The 25,947-nt window shown below is 43.3% G+C and overlaps 1 protein-coding gene across 1 annotated transcript in view; it reads right to left on the bottom strand.

The window, feature by feature from the left end:
* Positions 1-21,167, bottom strand: part of ADAMTS5 (ADAM metallopeptidase with thrombospondin type 1 motif 5) — a 57,815-nt gene extending 36,648 nt beyond the window's left edge. Inside the window, exons 1-3 of the mRNA XM_043892708.1 lie at positions 20,900-21,167; positions 18,704-20,564; positions 6,286-6,418 (exon numbers count right to left, since the gene is read on the bottom strand). Of these exons, the coding sequence (XP_043748643.1) occupies positions 6,286-6,418; positions 18,704-19,819 (1,249 nt within the window). The 5' untranslated portion in view covers positions 19,820-20,564; positions 20,900-21,167. The remainder of the gene's footprint in view (positions 1-6,285; positions 6,419-18,703; positions 20,565-20,899) is intronic.
* Positions 21,168-25,947: the final 4,780 nt, after the last annotated feature.

Below are 25,947 nucleotides of genomic sequence, written 5' to 3'. Positions count from 1 at the left end.
CCAGTAATTGGATCCTACACATCTTTTTAAATGCAAATCCTTCAAAGAAGTGATAAAACTCTTAAACTCCCATTTAAAAACAGATGTGTTAGTTACTCAGTCCTGTCTGACTCTTTGTGACCCCATGGATTACAGCCTGCCAAGCTCCTCTGTCCGTGGAATTCTCCAGGCAAGAATACTGGAGTCGGTAGCCATTCCCTTCTCCAGGGGATCTTCCTGACCCAGGGACTGAACCCAGGTCTCCTGCATTGGCAGGCAGATTCTTTACCATCTAAGCCACTAGGGAAGCCCTAAACACAAATGCTAAATGTTATATCAATGATGTAATTTAGAAGGAAGAAAACAAATTTTTTTCACCTTATAAATAGCTGTGTCAATATCCTTTTGATTCAAATTCAAGTCTATCTTTCAAAAGGGACACTAACAAGCCATTCTAGCACAGTGTCCAAATTTTGGGCTCTGGAGCCGGATAAATTGGATTTAACTTTTCCCCAAGCAGTATACCTAGTTGTTGACCTTAGATCAGTTTAGAGACTTCTCTGCACGTCAGCATCCTCCTTTCTTGGGTGACTCATTAATAGTACTCACCTCATGGGATTTTGTGAGGCTTAAGGGATATAAAAGTTGCAAAGTACTTAGAAAATGTGCCTGACAAATATAAAGGCCCAGTGATTGTTACTGAATTTTATTGTTCTCACTGATATCGTGGGTTTGTTATAATTTTAACTTACGAGTAGTCTAGTCTTACCTAGTTTTTTATAAATTCTGATTACCAGATGCTAGATGACTAGTGTCTGATTAGTTGACACTAGATTACTAGTGTCTGATAATCAGACACTCAGTTTGGGAGACAAGGGGAGATTTTCTAAGCCTAAGAAGGAAAAAAAAAAATTACACGTTGTGTGTGATATATTTATTTTATGTCACCTTCAACTTGTTGGCTTTCCATACCCATGGCAGACAATCCATAGGCTTTCCCTAGAACCTTGGGGAATTGGGATTTGATTTCAAAACAAACCAGCTGATCCTAACACTACATCTTTCAATGCTGCCTCTGGACACGGAGCAAAGACCTATTCCCACCTTTCATCTGGGGGCCAAGAAAGACACAGTATGGCACTGCTCCAAACCGGATAGAAAAAAAAAATGCACAGTTCATGTTGATTAAAGCTATGGGTTTTGAGGGTAAATACCAAGTTTAATCCTGGCTTCCTTTCACCTCACATCTCACAGCCAGTCCTGACATCTGATTCTGTGTACTTGGCTTTGGTCTATGGTGTTTCCAGGGCCTCTGCAGCCTTTCAAAACATGGCCTCGTTTAATCTAATCGATGGCGAGGGTAGAGTCACACGCAGATCAGCAGAACCAGAGCACTCGCTCCAACCGCAGCAAAACACAGGCGGCCATACTGTTGTGTCTCCACCGCTTCCGAAGCTTCCAGCTGACTATCTGGCCCTGACTCTTTGAGCTGCCTGATTTTTAGCTTAGGAAGCATTTTTGGAGTCTTTCATGATGGAGAGATTCACTTAGCACATTTTATAATTAACCACTCTATGGCAGAACTTCAGCCTGTTTGCAAACTACGGATTTCATGAGTCTAAATAAAATCAGATGGCTCCCCTCTCACATTAGAGGCTGGCCCAACATCAAGAAAATTATTATGTTGGAGAACCATGTGTGCGGCAGGTGAAATCGTTATTCCAAGCCCATAATAAAAGTTTGACAAGTGAAAAACATAAACTCCAAATGTAAACTTACATTCACTTGAAACTTGCTACAGCTCACATTTGGATTGTAAAACAGCTATAGTCGCATTCTTACCTCCACCCATAGTCCAGGGATGGGAACCATGCTCTTGATAGTTTAAAAAACTTTCTCAAAGAAAACTTTTACTTTACTTGATGTTGACCTGTCCATATGATAGCAAGAAGGCAGGCAGTAAGGCAATTCATTACTGCCTAGGCAATGTCTAGATGCATCAAAATCTATTTTCCAGAAAGCTGTATTAACACCAGTGGACTGTGTCTCCAAAATCTAGCTTTCTGTTAGGAAGGAACAGGAAAGCAGGAAAAGAGAAGTATTCCCATTCACATGCGGCACAAGAAGCATCACTTCTCAGAACTGTTCATTTAAGTCACTTCATTATGACTTTAACATCATGGACAGAACACGTACAAGACAAAGACTTAAGGCCTGCCTCTGTCTTACATGATAATTCTCAATGTAGGGACATGTTTCAATGGACTAAGTGAAAGAGCAAGTCAAAGTGAGTAAAAGAACAAAAAACTTTGGGGGACTTTCCTGGTGACCCAGTGGTTAAAGAATCCACCTTACAATGCAAGGGATGCGGGTTGGATCCCTGGTCAGGGAACTATGACCCTACATGTCTGCAGAGCTACTGAGCCTGCACACTTCACAGCCTGTGGACCCTGATGAAAGATGCTGCATGAAGAAACCAAGACCCAATAAGTAAATATATTATTAAAAAAGGAACAAAAAGCTTTATATTCAACTCTCAAGATTGTGTGTTTTAAACCCCTATGGTTTAGAAAGAGGAAGTAGTGACTAGAGCATGCCATGAGAAACTAAACCCGTTAATAAAAGTGAACTTACATGCAGAGTACATCATGAGAAATGCTGGGCTGGTGGAAGCACAAGCTGGAATCAAGACTGTTGGGAGAATATCAATAACCCCAGATATGCTGATGACACCACCTTTATGGCAGAAAGGAAAGAGGAACTAAAAAACCTCTTGAAGAAAGTGAAAGAGGAGAGTGAAAAAGTTGGCTTAAAGCTCAACATTCAAAAAATGAAGATCATGGCATTCAGTCCCATCACTTCATGGCAAATAGATGGGGAAACAGTGGAAACTGTGACAGATTTTATTTTCTTGGGTTCCAAAATCATTGCAGATGGTGATTGCAGCCATGAAATTAAAAGACGCTTGCTTCTTGGAAGGAAAGCTATGACCAACATAGACAGCATATTAAAAAACAGAGACATTACTTTGCCAACAAAGGTCCGTCTAGTCAAAGCTACAGTTTTTCCAGTAGTCATGAATGGATGTGAGAGTTGGACCATAAAGAAAGCTAAGTGCTGAAGAACTGATGCTTTTGAACTTTGGGACTGGAGAAGACTCTTGAGAGTCCCTTGGACTGCAAGGAGATCAAGTCAGTCAAATCTAAAGGAAATCAGTCCTGAATATTCATTGGAAGGACTGATGCTGAAACTGAAGCTCCAATACTTTGGCCACCTGATGAGAAGAACTAATTGACTCATTGGAAAAGACCCTGATGCTGGGCAAGATTGAAGGCAGGAGGAGAAGGTGATGACAGAGGATGAGATGGTTGGATGGCATCACCAACTTGATGGACATGAATTTGAGCAAGTTCTGGGAGTTGGTGATGGACAGGGAAGCCTGGCATGCTGCAGTCCACGGGGTCGCAAAGAGTTGGACACAAGTGAGTGACTGAACTGAAATGATTTTTGATTATACCTTTCATTGCTGATAGATGAAATAAAGTAGAAAAATCATGGGAACAGCCTGGAAATTTTCTCCACAGCTTATGTTTTGAGCACAGAAACGTATTTACCATACACATGAAGCAAACTGCTCATTTTTGAATAGACTCGAGCGAATTCAAAACACTCTGGCAAAACTGAGGTTTCACAGCAGTGCTTTATCACCAAATGTAGCCTGGACATAACATCCAGATCTAAAAAGTAGTAAATGTCTAATAAAAAGGGAGGAAATTACATAGAAGAACAGAGTGGAATTAGAATCCAGAGCATAGTAAACTCAGGCTGATAGCTACAAGCAACACTCTAAAAATAAAGCGCTGGAAACAGAACAGGGAACTCCGTGACCCAAAAGCACACTGGCTGCAGAGGCAGGCAAAGCCCTGTAATGGTACACAGATGATTAGGAAATATTTTGTAAGGTTATCTTTGCTACAATTTTTAAGGCTCATACTTTATAACACATGTTCACAATATTTAGGCGAAAATTGAAATTAAAGAATAATAAAGCAATTAGAAAACAAAATGAATGAAAGCCAGATTCCTTTATGAAAGGGAAATTAAACCCATACCCCCCTATCCCCAGACCTTACATTTCTCAGATTAGGTCATATGTGACACATAAAGAGAAATGAAGTAGGCACTGTTTTATTGGAGGATAAATTACAGAGAATTCTAAAGAAGTACATAGAAATGATCCAATCAAGAAATTAAAAGGAACATGGAGTGTAGTCAGACATCAAAGATTTACGTTTGACTTTTTTTGCAGAGAAACCCACATTTCTCCCACATTATTCTCTTGTAGAATCATGTCCACTTAAGAAAAAGAAAAACTTATTGTACATAAATAGTTTTAATAAAACATTTGTTCTCATTAGCATCTTGCGTCCTACCTCTCTGCTGTATCTGCCCATAAAATCTCTTGGTTTAGGAACTCAGGAGGACTGAGAAAGGTGGTGCTAGAAGGTTCTTCATTCCAATTCAGTTGCTTTGAGGGTCCATGAAGCCTCAAAGAAGCTCCATTTACTGCCACTGTGGTTTCCTTACAAAGAAACCTCCCAGATGCTGTCAATGTGTGAAAATAGATCACTGCTGCTGCTGCTGCTAAGTCACTTCAGTCGTGTCCGACTCTGTGCGACCCCATAGACGGCAGCCCACCAGGCTCCGCCGTCGCTGGGATTCTCCAGGCAAGAACACTGGAGTGGGTTGCCATTTCCTTCTCCAATGCATGAAAGTGAAAAGTGAAAGTGAAGTCGCTCAGTCGTGTCCGACTCTTAGTGACCCCATGGACTGTAGCCCACCAGGCTCCTCCGTCCATGGGATTTTCCAGGCAAGAGTACTGGAGTGGGGTGCCATTGCCTTCTATCTTGAAGCTAAAGAGGCTCAATTAACAAAGTGTTAAATTGAATTATTATCAGTGATGCTATTGGACAGTTATTTACATTAAGATACCATGTTTGTGCTTTTTTTTTTTTTTTGCTTAGGTGGTAAGAAGAGTGTCAGTTAAGAAAACTTAAGATCATAAAAAAAAAAGAAAACTAAGCTCATGATTAACACATATTAATTGGAACTTAAGTACTGATTTCTATTTTACTGCTCTAATATACTGACTTATGCAATTGTACTTTTGATGTGAAATTAAGTCCCCAAAGAAAACATAGCAGCCAAAAATCAACATATTGTGAAATGTTCTTTGCTTACTAAAGTGGAAGAAAAGTTTTAAGTTGATTTTAAAATGACTGTGTTAGCTTAAGAAAACTATATCTGTTTAATAAAATGCAGCAAAAAGTGCAATAATTATCAAACCATACTTTGCCCCCAAAAAGATAATGCTAAAAGGTGATATATTAAAAAGTAAATGAATTAGTTAATTAAAAAGCAAAACAGAAGTATATATGAATATAAATAACAGCTGGTATCTATAATTTACCCAACTTGGTCCCTGAAATAATTCAGTGAAATCGGCACAATTATTTCTATATTTCAGATATGAAAACTGAAGCTTAGAGAATTTAAATCATCAGACCAACAGGACATAGGCAGAAAGTACTTTAGCAAGAACTGAGCCCAGATGTATCTAATCCTAAAACCTAATCCTAAATACTAAATTAACTTCTCATATATCTAGTAGCCTCGGTCAGTGATTACGAAACACATATTCCTAATTGCTGGGATATTTGTCATATTTAGCCTTAAATTTCTAGTTTCAGTATTGAAATGAGTTTCTTAATGTCACCAGGTAAGGAACACTTTACAATCAACCCTGGTGACTGTTAGGTTTTGTTTCATTTGCTTTGCTCTTAAAAACAAGACTGGAATGGTGACCATAAGCTATTGATTACCTTTGCCAGGAGTCGATGTATCACTGACAGTGGAATAAAACCTGATGAATTTCTGTGTAAATTGATTCACCCTGGATGAGTCCACAGAGTAATTTCTAAGACAAACATCTCTGCATTCCATTGTCAGCTGTGACAGATTTTATCTCATCAGGTCCTGGGTGGACGCTTTATAAGACTGGCAGTAGTGACTTTCTCTTAAACTTTTAAATGGCACCAACAGAAAGGAAGTCTCTGCCACGTGTGCCTAACTTTGGTTTCCGTCCCTCTTAGGAGTTAACCCTAAAAGTGCAAATATAAACAAATGTAATCCCCAAGGGTTATCCGAACCAGGAGAAATCTGGAATTAATTGCCAAGTATGCCGGTTCCTGTTGCAGCTGTTACAAGTGTTTGATTTGGCCAGGCAAGAGAAAAGACGCTGCATACCAATTTCGTGAGCCACGGTGAAGGCGGCGTGGAGGCCATCATCTTCAATCACTGCGCAGCTGCGCTCGGGAGAACATATGGTCCCAACGTCTGCCATTCCCAGGGTGTCGCATGAATGATGCCCACATAAATCCTGCCCCAGAGAAAGAAAGAAATCATTAAAGTCAATTTACATCCAGAAGGAGCCACCTTGTAGAACCACTTGCTCACTCCAAATGTCAACACTGGGATTTGTTTATGGTATCACCTGCTCAGCTCTGGAAATGGTCCAAAGACAAACTAACGGCATTGACTCTGCTAAGCTTCTCCGGGCCCCAGAAGCACAGAAGGATGATGGGACTCAATTACATTTTAAAAGATGTCCAGGATTGTGGCTTGTCCGTTACAAAAGTAGCCACGGTCTTAACAAAGCTGTATCATGTGACTGTAGGCACGTATGTTATGGATCATTTTCATATAGGCTCATGCTTAAGAAAGTCTTGCTATGCTGACCTAAATTCATGTTAAATGTATCAGAAGTCAAACGTAATAATTTATTTTCCATCACAGGGGCAAAACTGCAATTCTGCCACATATTTATGGCAGAATATAAATTTCTCAGTCATTTGGATAGAAAACTAAATTTTAATGTATGAGGGTAATTCCTCAAAAGATCATCTCAGTTTCCAAATCAAGTTGTAATTTCATAGATTGTTTCTTTAGAAATGTATACAGTCTTTCCCATAGTGTTTAATGTAGTATTTCTCAACCTGATCAATCTTCAGAAAATATAGGTAACATATTGTGGCTGACTCTTTGTGGTCCCATGGACTGTAGCCCACCAGGCTCCCCTGTCCATGGAATTTTCCACACAAGAATACTGGAGTGGGTTACCATTTCCTCCTCCAGGGGATCTTCCCAACCCAGGGACTGAACCCAAGTCTTTTGAGTCTCCTGAATTGGCAGGCAGAATTTTATCACTAGTGCCACCTGGGAAGTCCCTGTAATATATTATATTTATATAAATGAGTGTATGTGTTTGTCTGGTGAGAAGTTGTGTGGCTTATAAGAGTTTTTCAAAGGAGAACACGATCACACCTCACTAATGGTTGTGAAAGTCGCTCAGTTGTGTCCAACTCTTTGCAACCCTATGAACTGTCTCCAGGCCAGAATACTAGAGTGGGTAGCCCTTCCCTTCTCCGGAGGGTCTTCCCAACCCAGGTCTCCCACATTGCAGGAGGATGTTTTACCAGCTGAGCCGTAAGCGAAGCCTGTTACTAATGGTTAAGATGATCAAATTAGATGAAAGAGACATCAACAAGACAATTTTAAATTATGAAGCATAAAGAGAAAATAGAAGCCAAAATTTATGATGTAGATTTGTAATGACAAACTTTCCACTAAATGTTATTTGAATATTAATGGATATTAGCTTTTCTTGTATTTGACTCCTGTTTTCAATGAAAATGAATTGAGACTTTGTATATTTCTATTAAAAAAGCCATAAGTGAATAATGGCAGAAGAGTTTTTTAAAATATTAATTACTATGAAAGATGACTGTTTACTAATTGAAATTGTTCTCTCTATTGTAGCTATTAGCTTTGTGTCACCAACTACCACAAGGTCTGACTTTTAACAGGAACTCAAAAAATATTTGCTTAATTGAAGGTGAATTCTGACATATAGTCGGATGCAATGTAGACCTCACACACCTTTATTTTTTGTTCATTTTTTTTTTACAACATAAGCTAATATTTATATTCTACTAGGACAAGGAGAAAAGATGTTTATCTTATGTGGATTTTTGCCTTACTGAACATTGTCACACATGTTTAATATGCTGTATGCTACAAGACCGCAATAGACTCCAGGAAGCCAACAGGAGATGTTACTACTATATAACCAATGCCGCCTAGTCAGTGTCTACATACGCTTCTAACCCTTCTCTATTTTGCTGCATGGAAGTCCAGCCAAGGTGAATAATATTTAAAAGATATGCCCTACAATCTCCCTAGTACTTTTTCAGATCCTTATTGTGTTCCATATATTATGGGATCCCAGCTGTGATGAACTGTACTGTGGTCGCCATGTCATTATAACTTCAGACAGTGGAAATCTCAGCCAAGTAGCTTTGGTGAATCCAGTCACCAAACCAACAATAGTCTCCCAAAGTCTCCTGGGTATCCTCATATGCCATCCCGTGGGATGTCAAATTACTGCTGTTGAGAACAAATTAGTAGTTTTTAAAATTGAAATTAGAACACACGTTTGCATAACAATCGGTCTTTGAGATAATTGTATAGTAGAATGCATGTTTTAATCCATTTTTTTCCTCCAGTCGTTTTAGTAGCTTTAAGACCAAAGACCCAGGTCACGGTTTAAGTGAATTGCTGGACACTGTAGGTTATTTCTGCACATGCAAATTTTTTTTTTTTTTAAAAAACCAGGATTTATGTTTACCTTTGCAGTTTGGGTTATTATCTTCAAATGATAAAATCTAAGAAATGTTTCCCCTTCTTACGCTTTACTTCATTAATAAGCTTGGATGAAGAGTCACAGCTAATGGAAATGACCTCTTGTTCTACACAGAGTTTAATGTGGATTCTTCCTCTCTCTCTCTGTTTACTGATAATCAATTGCTCATTAGAGCCCATCAACCCTCCTTGTCATCCTTGAATTGCATTAAATGCATTTGGCCCTTTGCCATGGAAATTTGTACATGTGACAAAATTATGAACAAAAGCAGTTTTTTTTTAAAATCACATTGATTAAACCCCTTGACTGCATAGCCACAGTCTTTATTTCTGTAACTGTAATTATGTGAACTGGCAACCTTTCCATTTTACTCACGCAGTTTCAAATCATGGCAGCCCACTTACGGTGTCTTCCTCAAGACTGACAGTGAATGCTTGTGCTTCTTTGTGATCCAATGTTCATTCCAATCCATTAAAACTGAACTTGTGCATCAAATTATTAAGAATATAACATATCAAACTCATCTCTATTTTCTGATGATGATTTATAACAACATTTACAGGTGCAAAGCTTATTGATGTTTATAGGTGTTTTTGTTTTTTTAATTCAGAGCAGGATTAAGTATCCTAGTGAGGCAATAGCATATCTACCTATCTATCTGTCTGTCCATCCACTCATCTATCTTCCAAAACTGGAGGTAGGAGATACTAAAGGAATGAAAATCACAAAAGTATCCACATAAGAGTCAAATGAATTAAGAGTGCTGACAAGGACTTTTCTGCTTAGTGTAAATCTGAAGGTAAGTTATATCTGTCATGTTAAAGATGGTCCTTTTTAAGCAGGATTGATTTTATGATATTGATATGTGTAGACAATGATGCAATGGAAAATTTAATACAATGTAAGGGTTACAAGAGCATGCGGAGATTTAACCAGTGGGCTTCTGGGGTGTTCCTGGCCGGGCGACAGGTCTGGGACAGTGTACCTAAAATAGAGCTGAAATGGTCAGCAAGACCAGGGAAAGCGTGACAGAGAGGTCACTGACATGGTGACCAGGGGTGGCCATTTACAATATCATGAATATGGCAGTATCTGTGATTCATCGTGGAGTTTAGAAGGACTCACAGTGTCCCAGACCTATTCTTGCGGATGCAGCGGGGAGCAAGAAGCCAGCAAAGGATGCTACCTTGAAATGCAGGTGCCCAGAAGCTAATACAACTTGGAAAAGCAAAGTGATTGGTATTGGGTGGGGAAAAGGAACTAAGCAGACATGAATGTGCAAACTGGAAGTAAGAGCAAGAGATGCAGGGGAGACTGGTCTCTCAGGCAGCACAAACACGCTGAGGGAAGGAAGGAACACAGAGGCTGATAAGAGCAGATTTGATCACATCTGCAGAACAGCAGCCAGAATGAAGGCAGAGTGCTTTGGAAGGGGGAATCTGGAGTTAACTAACACTTCAGTTCAGTTCAGTTCAGTTGCTTTGTGGTGTCCAACTCTTTGTGACCCCATGGACTGCAGCACACCAGGCCTCCCGGTCCATCACCAACTCCCAGAGTTTACGCAAACTCATGTCCATCAAGTCAGTGATGCCGTCCAACCATCTCACCCTCTGTCACCCTCTTCTCCTCCCACCTCCCATCTTTCCCAGTATCAGGGTTTTTCCAAATGATTCAGCTCTTCACATCAGGTGGCCAAAGTATTGAAGTTTCAGCTTCAGCATCAGTCCTTCCAATGAATATTCAGGACTGATTTCCCTTAGGATAGACTGGTCAGATCTCCTTGCTATCCAAGGGACTCTCAAGAGTCTTCTCCAACACCACAGTTCAAAAGCATCAATTCTTCAGCACTCAGCTTTCTTTATAGTCCAACTCTCACATCCATACATGACTACTGGAAATACCGGTAGAGTAATGTCTCTGCTTTGTAATGCACTATCTGGGTTTCTCATGGCTTCTCAGCTAGACCCCTACCTACTGTTGATCAGCTGGTCAGTGCTGTTGAGGTGCTCGACAGTTGTGGCGAAGTGATGCTCAGCCTAGATTCTCCCAGTGTTCGTAACAGTACCTTCTATTAAATATTTACACAGATATTACCACCGATAAGGACAAACCTGGGCTTCCCTGGCGGCTCAGTGGTAAAGAATCCACCTGCCAATGCAGGAGATGCAGGTTCGATCCCTGGGTTGGGAAGATCCTCTGGAGGAGGGAATGGCAACCCACTGCAGTATTCTTGCCTGGAGAATGCCATAGACAGAGGAGCCTGGCGGGCTACAGTCCATGGGGTTGCAAAGAGTCGGACATGACTGAGCCACTGAGCACGCACAGGATAAGCCCGAGCTCAAGGGAAGGGCAGAGGAGAGGGTTTACGTAGCCTTCCGTGTCTGCCTACCGTCTGCCCAGTTCCTAATGAAGAAGAATTACTGATAGGAGAAAGGGGTGTGGTACATCTTATGGCCATCAGTATAACTCAGATATACACTTATGCATCATAATTCATATCTGTCCTGTAGAATCCGATTCTTTTCTTTAAGATTTTTTTTGATGTGGAGCATTTTTAAAGTCTTTATTGAGTTTGTTATAATACTGCTTCTGTTGTATGTTTTGGTATTCTGGCCTCTACAGATGAGGGATCTCAGTTCCCTGGCCAGGGATTGAACCAACACCCTCTGCCTGAGAAGGTGAAGTCTTAACCACTAGATTGCCAGGTAAGTTTCCCTGGATCTGATTCTTGAGGTGCCATTTCCCTCTCTGGCTACCTAAAGGGCATCCCCCAATAACAGAGGGTCTCATGTGGACCTCAGCGGAGACTACATTATTTGGGTCTGTTAAGCCGAACAAGACAATGTCCCATGTTATGCAATCTCCATCTGGGCTTCTGGATACAGCTAGGTGACAGAAAACACAGAGAGCCCTGCTGGATTAGGGACCAAGGGACCTGGGTACACTCACTCCTAAAACAGTTACTGTGTGTTCACAATCTGCCAGACACTGTACTAGGTGCTGGCAGGATAGTGAATAAATAAAATAAGATCTGATCTCAATGGTTAAGAAATGTGACATGATTTAGACACGTCAAGAGGGACGCAGAGTGAACAGACTATTGAGGGATTTCAGAAGAGGAATGATGCGTTCTCCTTGGGGAAATCAGTAAAGGTGTCTCAAAGGAGGTCACTGGATCTTGAGGGATGAAAAGATGTTTGACAATGTTAAAAAAAAAAAAAAAGAGTGAAAGTGTTAGTCTCTTGGTCATGTCTGACTCTTTGGGACCCCATGGACTATAGCCCACCAGGCTACTCTGTTCTGGAATTTTCCTGACAAGAATACTGGAGTGGATTAATATTTCCTCCTGCAGGGCATCTTTCCAACCCAGGGATCAAACTCGTGTCTCCTGCAGCCCCTGTATTGGCAGGTGGATTCTTTACCACTGAGCCACCCGGGAAGCATAATCTTTATCTCTATGGTACATCTGGTGAAATTCAATAATCTACACAGTAGATTCCATACAATCTGCACAGTACAATCCATACGAAATGCACTGAGAAAGATATTCCAGAAAAGAAGTTGAGAGTGATGGACAAGACACCTGAGGACGTCATTAACTTGCCTGTCTCCCACTGGCCATATCAGATCAGTCACTGGGAGTCACTGACTCCATCTCCCAAATGTCTCAGGTAGCCATCCTCTCTTTCCTCTCATTGTTCCTTCCTGTCTATCACCTAAGGCTTCTAACGGGTCCTTTGTCTCCTGTGAGATCCCTACCTATACGCTGCAGTCAGTTACCTCTTAGCCTCCTGATGTTGTGCTGGGGGCTAAACGGCTTCAGTCATGTCCAACTCTCTGTGATCCTATGGACTGTAGCCAGCCAAGCTCCTCTGTCCATGGGATTTTTCAGGCAAGTATACTGGAATGGGTAGCCACTACCTCCTCCAGGGCACCTTCCTGATTCAGGGATCGAACCTGAATCTCTTGTGTCTCCTGTGTTTCTTGAATTGGCCGGCGGGCTCTTTACCACTAGCGCCACCTGGGAAGCCCCTGTCCTCTCATGTGTGTGTGAAGTCGCTCGGTCATGTCCAACTCTTTGCGACCCCATGGACTGTAGCCCACCAGGCTCCTCTGTCCATGGGATTCTCTAGGCAAGAATACTGGAGTGGGTTGCCATTTCCTTTCCAGGGGATCTTCCCAACCCAGGGATCGAACCCGGGTCTCCCGCATTGCAGGCAGATGCTTTATCCTCTGAGCCACCAGGGACCTGAACCTTATTATATTTCCCAGGATTGCCATGCTGCCTCTGGGCAACTCCAAGAATTAATTTGGTGTTTCTACAATGCCTATATCCTCCTTATGGATCTGGTTAATTCTTCTCTTTCTTCCAAACTGAACTCAGATGGGTAAGGCTACCTTCTAATGTACTCCCATGACATTTAATGACCACATTTCTTAAAACATCATCACACTGTATAACAACCATCTACTTCCTTTTCTGTTTCCTACATTAGGATTCTTAGGGAAAGGGCCACTTTTCAAACCTCTGAATCCTTCTTTGCCTATTAGAAATATATTGAATGCTTGCATAAATTCATTGTAATATTTCTATCTTAGAGACCACTTGAGAGGACAAACTTCCCTCTCAGCCATTTGTCAGCTGTTACTGGGAGAAGTTTATCTCTGTTTCTCTTTGTATGAATGTCCTTATGTGTCATATGATAGTAAGATCAGATGCGTGCAGATTGCTGAAAGAATTACTTCTTAAATGATTTATGACTATGAATAGCATCTTATGAAATGCTCAACAAAAGCTGGTTGAATCCAAATCAAATCTATCCATCCTTTGAGGACCAATTCAATTCTCCATTTACAATAAGGCCTGTATAAATATGCAGAGGCAGAATTGATTGTTCCCTTCTCTTTCCTTTCTCAGCTTTTGTTTATAGCTCAGTTGCAGCAATTATTAGAGCTTTTCTAATATTAGAATGATATATGCACATATGTGAGCTTCCCAGGGAGCACTAGTGGTAAAGAACCAGCTTGCCAATGTAGGAGAGGTGGATTTCATCCCTGAATTGAAAAGATCTCCTGGATGAGGGCGAGGCAACTCACTCCAGTATTCCTGCTTGGAGAATCCCATGGACAGACAGAGTCTGGCAGGCTATAATCCACTGCATCAACTGAAACAACTTAGCTTGCAGGCACAGCACATATACATATACGTAAGCCGACAAAGGTCTATATAGTCATAGCAATGGTTTTTCCAGTAGTCATGTACAGATGTGGGATTTGGACCATGAAGAAGGCTGAGCACTGGAAGAATTGATGCTTTCGAATTACAGTGCTGGAGAAGACTCTTGAGAATCCCTTGGACTGCAAGGAGATCAAACCAGCTAATACTAAAGGAAATCAGTCCTGAATATTCATTGGAAGGACAGATGCTGAAGCTGAAGCTCCAATACTTTGACAACCTGATTCGAAGAGCCGACTTATTGGAATAAGACCCTGATACTGGGAAAGATTGAAGGCAGGAGGAAAAGAGGGCAGCAGAGGATGAGATGGTTAGATAGCATCACTGACTCAGTGGATATGAATTTGAGCAAACTCAAATAGTGGATGATGGGAGATGGTGGAGGACAGGGGAGCCTGGTGAGCGGCAGTCCATGGGGTCACAAAGAGTTGGACATGACTTAGCGACTAAACGACAACAACATGCATATATCTGCTTCCTCTCCCCTGGCGACAAGCCAGAGTAGGCAGGGATAAGATATTTTCTTACTCCCTTCAACTCCCTAAATGAGAGTCTCACAAATAGGAGATGCTCAGATGCATGAGCTGAGTAAAAGAGACGACACTGAAATATATCCTCTGTGTTGTGGTTTATTGTCTCTGATCTAATGGCTTTTGATTTTGTGGAATATTCTTCACAGCTACTTAATTTAGACATAATTTACTTACAACATTATGTTAGTTTCAGGTGTACAAAATAATGATTCAATAGCAAAGTGATCACCATAGTAAGTCTACTTAACATCCATCACAAAATTTTTCCCTCTTGATGCAGAACTTTTAAGACCTACTCTCAGCAATTTTTAATTCATAATTTATTATTTAAACGTCAACTTCAGCTGCTGAAGCTGCCCCATCTTCCCATTTCTGAGTTATTTAGCTTTTTACCAGTTAGAATTGACCAACTGGCTATGATTCTTTGAGAAGGCTTCCCTTTTCAGTTTAAATGGGATTTGAACTCAAATGTGTGACAGAATCAGTTAATCTAGCCTACAAGCAAATAAGAAAAAGCTCATTCTTCTCCCTCTTCCAAACTCCCAATCTTCTTCTAGGGCCCCCTATTATGATAACCTTGCAAGAAGCTAGCTAATAATTCTGAGTGGAGTCCCCATTCCAGTGTAAGAGGCCCCCTTATAAAGCCTTACAGCATTACAAGGAAGAATGCAGTTTGGGATTGACATGTACATGTGCTATGTATGTACACAGCGTACATACATCAGATGTTCAACATCTGCTATGTTTGAGACAGAAAACCAACAAGGACCCACTGCATAGCACAGGGAACTCTGTTCAACACTCTGTGATAGACTGAATGGGAAAGGAACTTTGAAAAAAGAATAGATACATGTATTTGCATAGTTGAATCACTTTGCTGTATGCCTGAAACTAACACCAATATTAAAAATACTTAAAAAACAAGACCAATTACAGGAGCAAGGTGTTAACTGACAGACAGTTACCTGTTAACTGGCACAATGATGATTCATGAGAATGAATGAACTGTTTCTATTGCATAGTCTGAGAGCTGGTTCAGTTTCAATCCAACACTTCCAAATCATGAAAAAGTCAAGCTTTCATTGATGATGTGCAGAGGGCAGAAAATATTAAACAAACAATTTCCCACTTTGTTCTCAAGCAGGTAGGTGTTTTATCTCTAAAGAAAATAGCATGGCCTCCAAAATGGATTTAGGAATTTGTCTTTAGAGAAACTATCTTAAAAAAAAAAAAAAAAAAAGAGGAAGCCAAGAACCAGAAAAGAATTCTGGAAGGCAAAAATAAATCCTAGGGCGATCGGATTTCTACTGTTTGATGGAAGAAGTGGTGTGAATTCCAGTGTAAGTGCCACTCCGGAATGAAAACTGCTCCTCTTGCAAAAAAAAAGTGGCTGGTGCTAAGTTTCTCTAATTAGGACAGCGCCAAGTGCTGGGGTACAGTCCTAACAGTGAAGTCTGTTAGTTTGATAAATGAATTACCAGCAGTATTCTGCTGACTCCTAGACACAGCATTCAAGGTGGCCTCGGCTAGTCAACAGGGGTGGAAAACATATCCTCACACATTTACTTCATGCCTGAAAAACAAGCAATTTAGGAGAAGACATCTGGACACAGAATTTGAACAGTGCTCAGAGCCCATCAAAACATGGATTTCACGGCTTGGCGTCTGGCTGCTAAGCAACGTACTTCTTACATTCAAAACAGAGTTGTAAAAGTGGGATCCTGGTGCCAACTCCGGGTATTGCTCATTGAAAAAAAACAGCCATGAAAGTTTTTCTTTAGATCCCAGATATCTGATTTCCATGAAACTGAAGATCTCAGATCATTTCTCCTTTAGTTCCCCTTGGTTTCCACAGTCTGAAGTAATAACCAGAGACTGACATTGTATTTTAAAGTACTCCCCAGTGAATGCTATGTGAGAATCTTGCAATATTCTTCTCAGCTCCTTAATTAATAGTGCCTTTTAAAATTAGATGCATATAATCATGATAACATGCTTTTTAAATATTTGGTTCTCATCAAGTTAGATGTATATACCAGAGGGCCAGCCACCAGCTAAATGAGATTTACTTTACTGCTGCTACTTGGCAAGGAGGCCAGGGAGGGCCTATGTAAAATATTTTCCATGTGTAGACTAGCTTGAAAAATGAATGTCCTTATAGTACTTATTAAAATGAAGATAGATGTTTATTCCTTCCTTATCTATTAAAAGGTACTGATATATTCCAAAGCTTGGAAAATAGGAATTGTTAACTACTCAAATCAAATCCAGAAAAGGCAACAGGCAAATCATTTTGAATCACTGACTAGTTTTACTTTTTTTCTTTTTATTCTCAGATGCAATTAGGAAAATTATAGGGCAGAAACTAGGGAGTCATGGGGTCTTCTATTTATGTTTATTTTAAAAAATTATGGAATCTGCATTTGTATTAAAAATGAAAGTGCACCATGACAATATTCAAAGGGAACACTTTGGAGTAGTATGCCTACAAAAGTATTTTTTCTTCTGTCTTTGGAGAACTTCCTTCCATAAACTCTCTGAAGCCTCCTTCTTGGCAGCCTCTAGTGATGTAGCAAAGCAAGAAATCCAGACACAGAAAGTTGCTTACCAAAAAAAAAAGCAAAAAAACCTGGAAACCAAATAAGAAAGGGACAGTTTTACAGGAGAACTTCACTTCATATGGAAGGCTACAAAAGTGAATGCTCTTCCGTTTTAAAGATTAATGTTGTGCAGAAAAATTAAAGGATGGTGTCCCAGAGATCACTTAATGAAGAGAAAGATTTTCCATCTTGCAAAGCACCATGTCCCTAACTGCTGCCCTCCAGCGTCTTTATTTACATGTGGTTTACATTTATGTCCACACCATGAACCACAAGTGTTTCTTCACTCCAAATTTATCAACACTTTTCCTTCATACCAGGAGTGCCTTAGTAAAAATAGGAGAATTAGGTGGTGGAACTGTGTGATTCTGAAACCTCCTGCAAGCCGTCACTGAATTTCCTGTCCTGTTTCCGTTCATTCCCTTTTGTACCATGATTTTGCATAATATTCCAAAGTTTCTAATCCTTCATCTGTCCTGAATGGATCCCAAACACTTAAAGAATGTGCTATCAAGGTCCATTCTTACCAGACATCTGAGAGCATGACTCAAAACTGCCAATCAGAGGACAGTTGTGAAAACCGAGGCTCAGAGCTCCCAGCAAACCCAGCACAATACCAGCTCGGACTATGTATCCGAATGTCACACTTTTGTGGTGGTCTACATAGGTACTGGGTTACTCCCAGAACCTCTGAGTCTATAAAGATCATTTTTCTCCCCCTCCCTTTACCTCCATCCTTAAAAGAGGGAAATCCTGGAAAAACATTCCTTCATGTCTTGACTCTCTGCCCAGATCTTTCCGCTCTGGGACTTCAGAAACATTATCCAAAACCCAAACATGCGAGTTGGATGTGACCCTTGACTGGCAGCTGTGGACAGCCTAGCAGAGCTTGCTGTGCACTGAAGGACCAGGCAAAGCCGTTGCTAAGGAACCTCACAGGACTGGTTTCTATACCCTCCTGGCCCTCCCGCATCTCTTCCATCCAAGGAACCAAGTTTCCACCAAAGTGGGTATGTCAGAACTCCATTAGAAAGCCAGATGAGAAAATGAATCCTTCCTTTAGAAAGTCTTCCTTTGACTTATGCCCGGAAAGAGGTTCAAGGAAGAAGGTTGGGCATTTACAGAGCAAGATGGTGGATAAGAGTGACTACAGTGAATCACCCATCACAACCCTTTCCATCAGGTTAGCCAAAGTTCTACCTTTGGGTTCATTGTAAAGTAGATAACCCCTGATTCCAAAGACAGATTCAGCTTTCCCCTTTTCCCCATGGGAACCGTGCACATTTCCCCAAGCATGCTAGCCCCATTTTATCCTATTTATGCCTGTGTGGTACCAGATCTCGGACTGGAGACATCCTAACTGATGGATTGATGTCTGAGCCCGACATGGTCATTTAAGGTTTGATTAACTGCTGACTGTATCCTCTGAACACAGGAGCACAGTGGGAGGCGGTCATGGGTTTCCTGCAAGGAACAGGTCAGCAAACCCATGGGGCCAGGCAGTTCGTGGCAGAAAGAAGGCTGTCAACAAGGCTGCCCCTTTGACCTACCTCCTTACTGCAGGGCTTGAACCACTCACCCAGGCGGGACCTACCTCCCGAGTAAACAGGATGGCCGCGTCATAGTGCTCCTCGTGATCATCCCCCAGCTGGTTGAGCTGGTGCTGCCACTTGCAGAAGTTCTTGAGCGTGGTGGCCGCGTTCTTGCTCACCTCCAGGCTCTTGTCCTTGTCGCTCAGCACCACCACCTTCACCACGACCAGGCGGATGTGGTTCTCTATGCTGGCGTGGCTGTACAGTTTGTTGGCGATGGAGGCCAGGGTCAGCAGGTAATGCTGGAGGCCCCGGCCGTACATCCGCGCCATGGACGCGTCGGCCACCAGGAGCAGCTCCACCTGGCGGGCCCGGGAGATGGAGCGGCGCCGCCGCCGCCACCACGTCCGTGGTCCCTGACTTCCGTCGGACGAGGGGGCCGACTGGCCCGGGAGCTGCTGCGGGGCCAGAGCCCAGCGTCCGTCCGCGCGGCGGGGCGCCGGGGGGCGCTCGTGGGCGCCTGGCGGGGACGCGAGGGTCTCGCAGCTGGTGCGAGGAGGCAGAGCCTCAAAACTGAAACCCTCGCGGGTGTAGACGTGCAGGATCCGCGCGGACCCGTCCCCGTAGACGCGCGCATCGTCCTCCGCCTCCGCCCAGGGACCGCGCAGCAGCGGATACAGGGTATAGCGCGCGCGCTTGACCGCAAAGAAGCCGTCGAGGCCGCCACAGAGGTCAAAGACGGCCAGCGAGCGCGGGCTGCCGTCCACCGTGCCGCGGTAGAAGCAGTGGCCCCGGTGGCGCCGGGTCGCGTTCGGCCCGCCTCCTGTGGGCACCAAGCCATTGGTGCCCACCGAACCGTCCCTCTCCAAGTCCAGGAGGAACCGCCGACCTCCCGCGTAGACGAGGTAGCCCACCTTGCCGCCGCCGGAGTAGAGCTGGTCGATGTTCTGCACGAGCCCGCGGCTCCCGCGCTGCGGCGCCAGGGGGTGCGGGTGGCCCGGAGGCTCGGCCGGCTCCTGCGCCTCCTCCCCCCGCCGTCCGCGGGGCTGGGCGGCCGCAGTCACAGCAGCAGCCCGAGGCTGCCCAGCTTTATCCTGGGCAGGTGCCGCGGCGGGGCCGGCGGCCACCGGGGGCAGGCGGAGCGCGCACAGCATCAGGGACGCCCACCCGAGCAGCATAGTGCGCTGCCCGCGGGGAGGGGCTGCGCGCCGGCGGGGACTTGGTGGGTTATTTGTTATTAGCTCTGGAAGTTACCCGGGCGGGAGGTGGGGACACACATACACTTGCTTGCAAGGTTGAATCTAGTGTCGGAGGGAGGGGGAACCCGGTAGCAGCGCCAGCCTGTCCCGGCCGCGATGCCAGCGTGCGAACTTTTCTTTGTTGCTTTGGAAAATGTTTGGATTCGGGCTCCGAAAAGAGGAGGAAAGAAAGAAAAGGGGGGGGGGGAAAGATACACACACACACAAAAGCCGGGTTGCCGAGATTCAGCAAGTACTAGAAAAGGGGCGGAGGGGGGGAACCCAACACAGCCAGGATCGGGGCACCAAAAAAAGTCAGGAAGGTGCCGCGCACCAGGCTGGCGACTGGTGCATGCTTTCCTCCAGGCTCCTTGCTGCTCCCGACCCGCCGGTCGCGGGGTTCCCAGCTCCGGAGCCGGCTTCCTTTCTTATTTGGGGGGTCTCCTTGACTCTACTGGAACCGGCCGGAAGGGAAGAAGAAGAGGGAAAAAAGGCAGAAAAATTAAAACAAAAATGCCAGGGGCGGCCTGCGGCGAGCCAGCGAAGCGGCGCGTCTGGGTCCCTTCGGATGCGGTGTCTTCCTGCCCGCCGTCATCCCCAGTCTGCCGCTGCGAGCGCCGAGGGCAGCGCGAGCGCTGTGAAGATGCGAGGAGGTGGAACAATGAATTTATAGCGGCATGCCATCCTGCAATGGCAATTTCAACAATTCGTCACTGCAAGCTGCCTCTTAAAGGGAGAGCTTCCCCCACCACTCCCACCCTTCCTGGTCCGCGCCTAATCAGATGGGGGAGGGCGGGCCTGGGGTGGGGTGGGGGGGGGGTTGATCGAGGAAAGGGCGACCGCGGAGGAGGAAGGGACCCGGCGAGGTGGAAGGAGGGAGGAAGGAGAGAGCAAGGGCGAAGGGGGAGAAAAAAGTATTTGAGGAAGCAAAACAGATTTCCTTGGCCTCATTTAAAGCCGCAGAGGCTCGGGGTTTGTCTGATATTTCACAACCAATGGGGTTGGCTAACCTCGGCTTACCTCATCTCCAGAAGGGGTGTTTTGGGTGTGCTTTTCAAGTTACTGAGACGTTTTAAGTCTCTCCCTGCCTCCTTCTCGCCTGCTTTTCTTTGCCTCGGTAGGAAGTTCCGGCCGCAAGTTTTCCCCCCGTCTCTTTGCACGCCGGTGCGCGCCGGCCTCGCAGACCTTGCAGCAGCATCCACCAGCCACGGGCTTTCGGCTTCCCGTGCACCCCCTCGCCCCGCGCTCCCGGTACCAATCTCCTCCCTCCACATTCCCCAGACTCTTCGCTGTCGCGTTCGGATGCCCGCTAGGCTAGGGTTTCGGGTGACTAACTTCTCCCAGCCTCCAGCAGAGGGGCCGGGCCGCTGGCGCGCCGCTGCGGTGTCCCCGGGCAGGGCCGCGGGAGGCCTGGGAACTCCTCGCCTTTGTGTGCGAGCCGCGCGCTCCCCGCTTTCCCCAGCGCGCTTTTCATCCGCGCCCACAATCTGTCACTGAATCCTGGATGACTGCAACTTCCTTTGGTTTGCTTTATGACGGCCAGGTTGAAAGCGTTAACTCATTTTCCGCCCCCCCCCCCCCCCTTAGTATTAAAAAAAATAATGTACCCACACTTCACTTCTTCCTTCAGCTAAAATGATACAAACATGATAAATACCCATGAGTGAAGTGACGTGAAAGTTGCTCAGTTGTGTTCGACTCTTTGCAACCCCATGGACTTCTTCCATGGAATTCTCCAGGCCAGAATACTAGAGTGGGTAGCCTTTCCCTTCTCCAGGGGACCTTCCCAACCCAGGGATCGAATCCAGGTATCCCACCTTCCAGGCCACATTCTTTACCAGCTGAACCACCAGGGAAGCCCATAAATACCTATATTTATATTTATTTCTCTTAAAACAGCCACTCACCACCCTTGGTCCTGACATACTATCATTCTCAGAAATTCCTTGTAGGTGAAAAAGAAGACTGTTTTTTGGGAGGAAGGGCGCCAATTAGTGTTATTATGTGCGTGGCATTGTGACTGCAGCTTTATTTGTCCCTCCTCTTTCTTTCCTCAAATTATCAACTCTAGCAGAAAAAAAGGAAAAAAAAAAAAAAAAAAAGGAAAATCCAACGACTTTCTAACCACTCAGTTCAGTTCAGTCACTCAGTGGTGTCCGACTCTTCGCGACTCCATAGATTGCAGCTTGCCAGGCCTCCCTGGCCATCACCAACTCCCAGAATTTACTCAAACTCATGTCCATTGAGTCGGTGATGCCATCCAACCATCTCATCCTCTGTCGTCCCCTTCTCCTCCTGCCTTCAATCTTTCCCAGCATCAGGGTCTTTTCAAATGAGTCAGCTCTTCTTCGAATCAGGTGGCCAAAGTACTGGAGAGTTTTCTCTCCAAAGTGTTGGAGAGTTTTCTCCAACACCACAGTTCAAAAGCATCAATTCTTCGGCGCTCAACTTTCTTTATAGTCCAACTCTCACATCCATACATGACTACTGGAAAAACATTCTAACCACTACTGATAATGATTAAAAGGTCTACTCTAGGGACAAGAGCATCTTCCTTCCCCATTATTCCTAGGTGGATTAATGAATACATCAATGAAAAATGAATCTGCTTTCTACCTTAAATTCACAAGGATGCATGCCAAGGATAGCAGGGGCACCTCTGTGTAGGCCAAGCAGCGGATGGTTTCTTGTATCCTTGCCAAGAGATTTCATCACTTTTTCAGGGAATCAGGAGGGTCCTGAACTGGACTCAGGTCCTTGGTGGAGCAATGAACCTGAGAATGCCAGAATTGGCCTGCAATGATGCCCGTTGCCCTCTGCCTGGAGCACCCTCTGGAGTCATTGGAGAGGAGGGGTGAAGCCCGTTCTGAGAGTCAGCTCTCACTTATAGTTGTAATGATTATAATGATCGTTGGGGTCCTCGATGACCCCTAGTGGATTCTGAAATACCACAACATCTGGGAAGAAGTTACTATTGCTGAAGGTCATTGCCTTTAAAAATTTATTTTTAAAATTTTATGTTGGAGTATAGTGGAATCCCAGCTGGTGCAGCGCTAAAGAATCTGCCTGTTAATACAGGAGACTAAAGAGATGTAGGTTGGGAAGATCCCTTGGAGAAGGAAATGACAACCCACCTCAGTATTATGGCCTGGAAAATTCCATGGAGAGAGAAGTCTGGCAGGCTACGGTCCCTGGTCGAAAAGAGTAGGATATGACTGAGCACACACATGCACACATAGACACACACATAGTTGATTAACAATGTTGTGTTAGTTTCAGATACACAGCAAAGTGATTCAGTTATACTTACACATTTATCTATTCTTTTTCAAATTCTTTTCCCATTTAGGTTATTACAGAGTGTAGAGCAGAGATCCTACAGCGTAGATCGTTGTTGGTTATCTATTTTAAATGTAGCAATGTATACATGTCAGTCTCCCAGACTAACCCTCCTCCAGCAGTTATCCCCTACTAATCATAAATTCATTCTCTGAGTTTGAGTCTGGTAAATAAGTTCTTGTGACATTTCTTGTATCTGCATAAAAGCAATATCGTATGATATTTGTCTTTATCTCTCTGATTTACTTCATTTAGTATGATAATCTCCAGGTTCATCCATGTGGCCTCAAATGGCATTATTTCATTCTTTTTATCCATTCATCTGTTGATGGACCATTAGGTTTCTCCCATGTCTTCACAATTTTTAATAGTGCTGCAAGGAACATTGGGGTGCATATGTCCTTTAGAACGTTGCTTTTCTCTGGATGTGTGCCCAGAAATAGGATGACTTGATCATATAGTAGCTCTATTCTTAGATTCTTAGGGTCTCTCCATACTGTTCTCCACAATAGCAGTGAAATTCAAATAAAAACTACAATGAGATATCACTTCACACCGGTCAGAATAAGTAAATAAGTGTTAGTCACTCAGTCATGTCCAACTTTTTGCCATACCATACACTGAAGTTCACCAGGCTCCTCTGTCCATGGAATTCTTCAGGCAAGAATACTGGACTGGGTTGGCATTTGCTTATCCAGAGGATCTTCCCAACCTAGGGACTGAACTCTGGTCTCCTGCATTGCAAGCAGATTCTTTACCGTCTGAGCCAAAAGGGAAGCACCCTGGACACTCCCCCACCCCCTGCCACCCCACTCAGAATGGCCATCATCAAAAGTGTACAAACATTAAATGCTGGAGAGGGTGTGGAGAAAGGGGAATCCTCCTCCACTGTTAGTGGGAATTTATATGGGGCCATTGCTTTTTAATCCCACAATCCCTAAGGCTCTCAGTCTAAGACCAATACTACCAGTTGAATATTTTGAGGAACTGCAGACTTTCAAGATCAGGAAATAAAGGGGGACAACCTAGTTTTCTTGCAGTTTTCCTCTTCCTCCAATAGTCTTCAAGTTTGTGCTGGCCGTTCTGTCTTCAGTGGTCGCTGTCTTGTGCCCTTAGATAGCATTTGTTATTATTACTATTGCTATTACCAATTTCAGTAAAAAACAATCCAATATATGTCACGAAATGCCATCTCTAAAGCAACTTGGATTCAATCATTTTAACCTTTTCATCATGGTTAGTCTCAAAGGATCGTTTTGATAGAGAGGCATTTTAGATGACGGTGGTGTACATTAATTAACTATAATCATTTGCGTTCATAGATTTCTTATTTAGCACTTAAGGACATTCCAAATGAATTTTCTTCTTAGTGAACATTTTTCTCCTCTTTCCAAAATACTGCATTTCTCTCATGAATCGTGTCCATGAATTTTAGGCCTTCGGTTTTAATTACATAATGATATTTGTACTCAGGTTGTTGTTCAGTTGCTAAGTTGTGTCCGATTATTTGCAACACCGTGGACTGCAGCATGCCAGGCTTCCCTGTCATTCACTATCTCTCAGCATTTGCTCAAACTCACGTCCATTGAGTCAGTGATGCAATTCAACCATCTCATCATCTGTCAACCCTTTCTCTTTTTGCCTTCAATCCTTCTCAGCATCAGTGTCTTTTCCAATGAATTGACTCTTCATATCAGGTGGTCAAAGTATTGGAGCTTCATCTTCAGCAACAGTCCTTCCTGTGAATATTTAGGCTTGATTTTCTTTAGGATTGACTGGTTTGATGGATGATTTAAATGTTTAGAGATATGTTGAGCAACAGAATAGAAACAAATAAAGCTCCAAAGATAAATATCAAATAATAAATATAAATATAACCACATATTTACAAGGGCAGAAACTAATATAGCTTATAAATACAATGAGTAAATTCTTACACATTCAGAAAACTTCTACTTGGATATAATTTTTTTCTGTGAAAGTAACTTGGGCAATTTAGGAAGTTCATCTGGCAACACTTTTAAAATGGATTAGGATGAAAATTCCAGAAATGTTCCAGAAAAATTTATGTCTGTTCCTCCAAGGAAATAATTTGCACTGGAAATAGTTGGTTTTTATTTTCATTTTTTAAAGTAGAAAGAGAAAATATATGAGGCATCACATTTAGGGGGACTTATTGCTACTTCATTGTTTCATTATTCTAAGTAACAGTTTTATTTGTGCATATTTAATGAGAGGTGTCTACTGCATTTCTAGAGTACATGAGCATCCCTGATGTGTAATTTCACATTTCCTCAAAGGAATACAGATGTTGGACTCCAGAATGTTATCAGTTGGAAACTAGACATTTTATGAAAGTCAAGACCAAAATGAGTTGCCGGTAAGCCAAAAGTCCACTAGTGGCCAGCTCTCCTACAGCTAAAATCCCTTCCCTCATAATTTGATGCTCAATCCACGTCTCTTAAAATCCACCCAGTGTAACAAATACCTGCCAAGCACCCACTGCAGAGTGCTCTGGAGGTTCTCCGGAGACATATAAAGATGAATAAGCCATGATTAATATTCAGAGATGCTAACCATTCAGAGAAGGAGCCAACTGTACCAAGAAATACTTGGAGTGCAAACTGGAAAATGCAACTAGAGAGGCGAAAAAAAGCAAGAGAACCACTTCTGCAGGTGCTCTCAGCTGTGTATTTCCAGCACAGCTTCCCTGCAAAGGATGTGTATGT

Source organism: Cervus elaphus, chromosome 31 (assembly GCF_910594005.1).
Source record: "Cervus elaphus chromosome 31, mCerEla1.1, whole genome shotgun sequence".
Taxonomy (NCBI): domain Eukaryota; kingdom Metazoa; phylum Chordata; class Mammalia; order Artiodactyla; family Cervidae; genus Cervus; species Cervus elaphus.
Note: the sequence above shows the minus strand (reverse complement) of the source record. Positions and strands in the feature narration are given on the sequence as shown.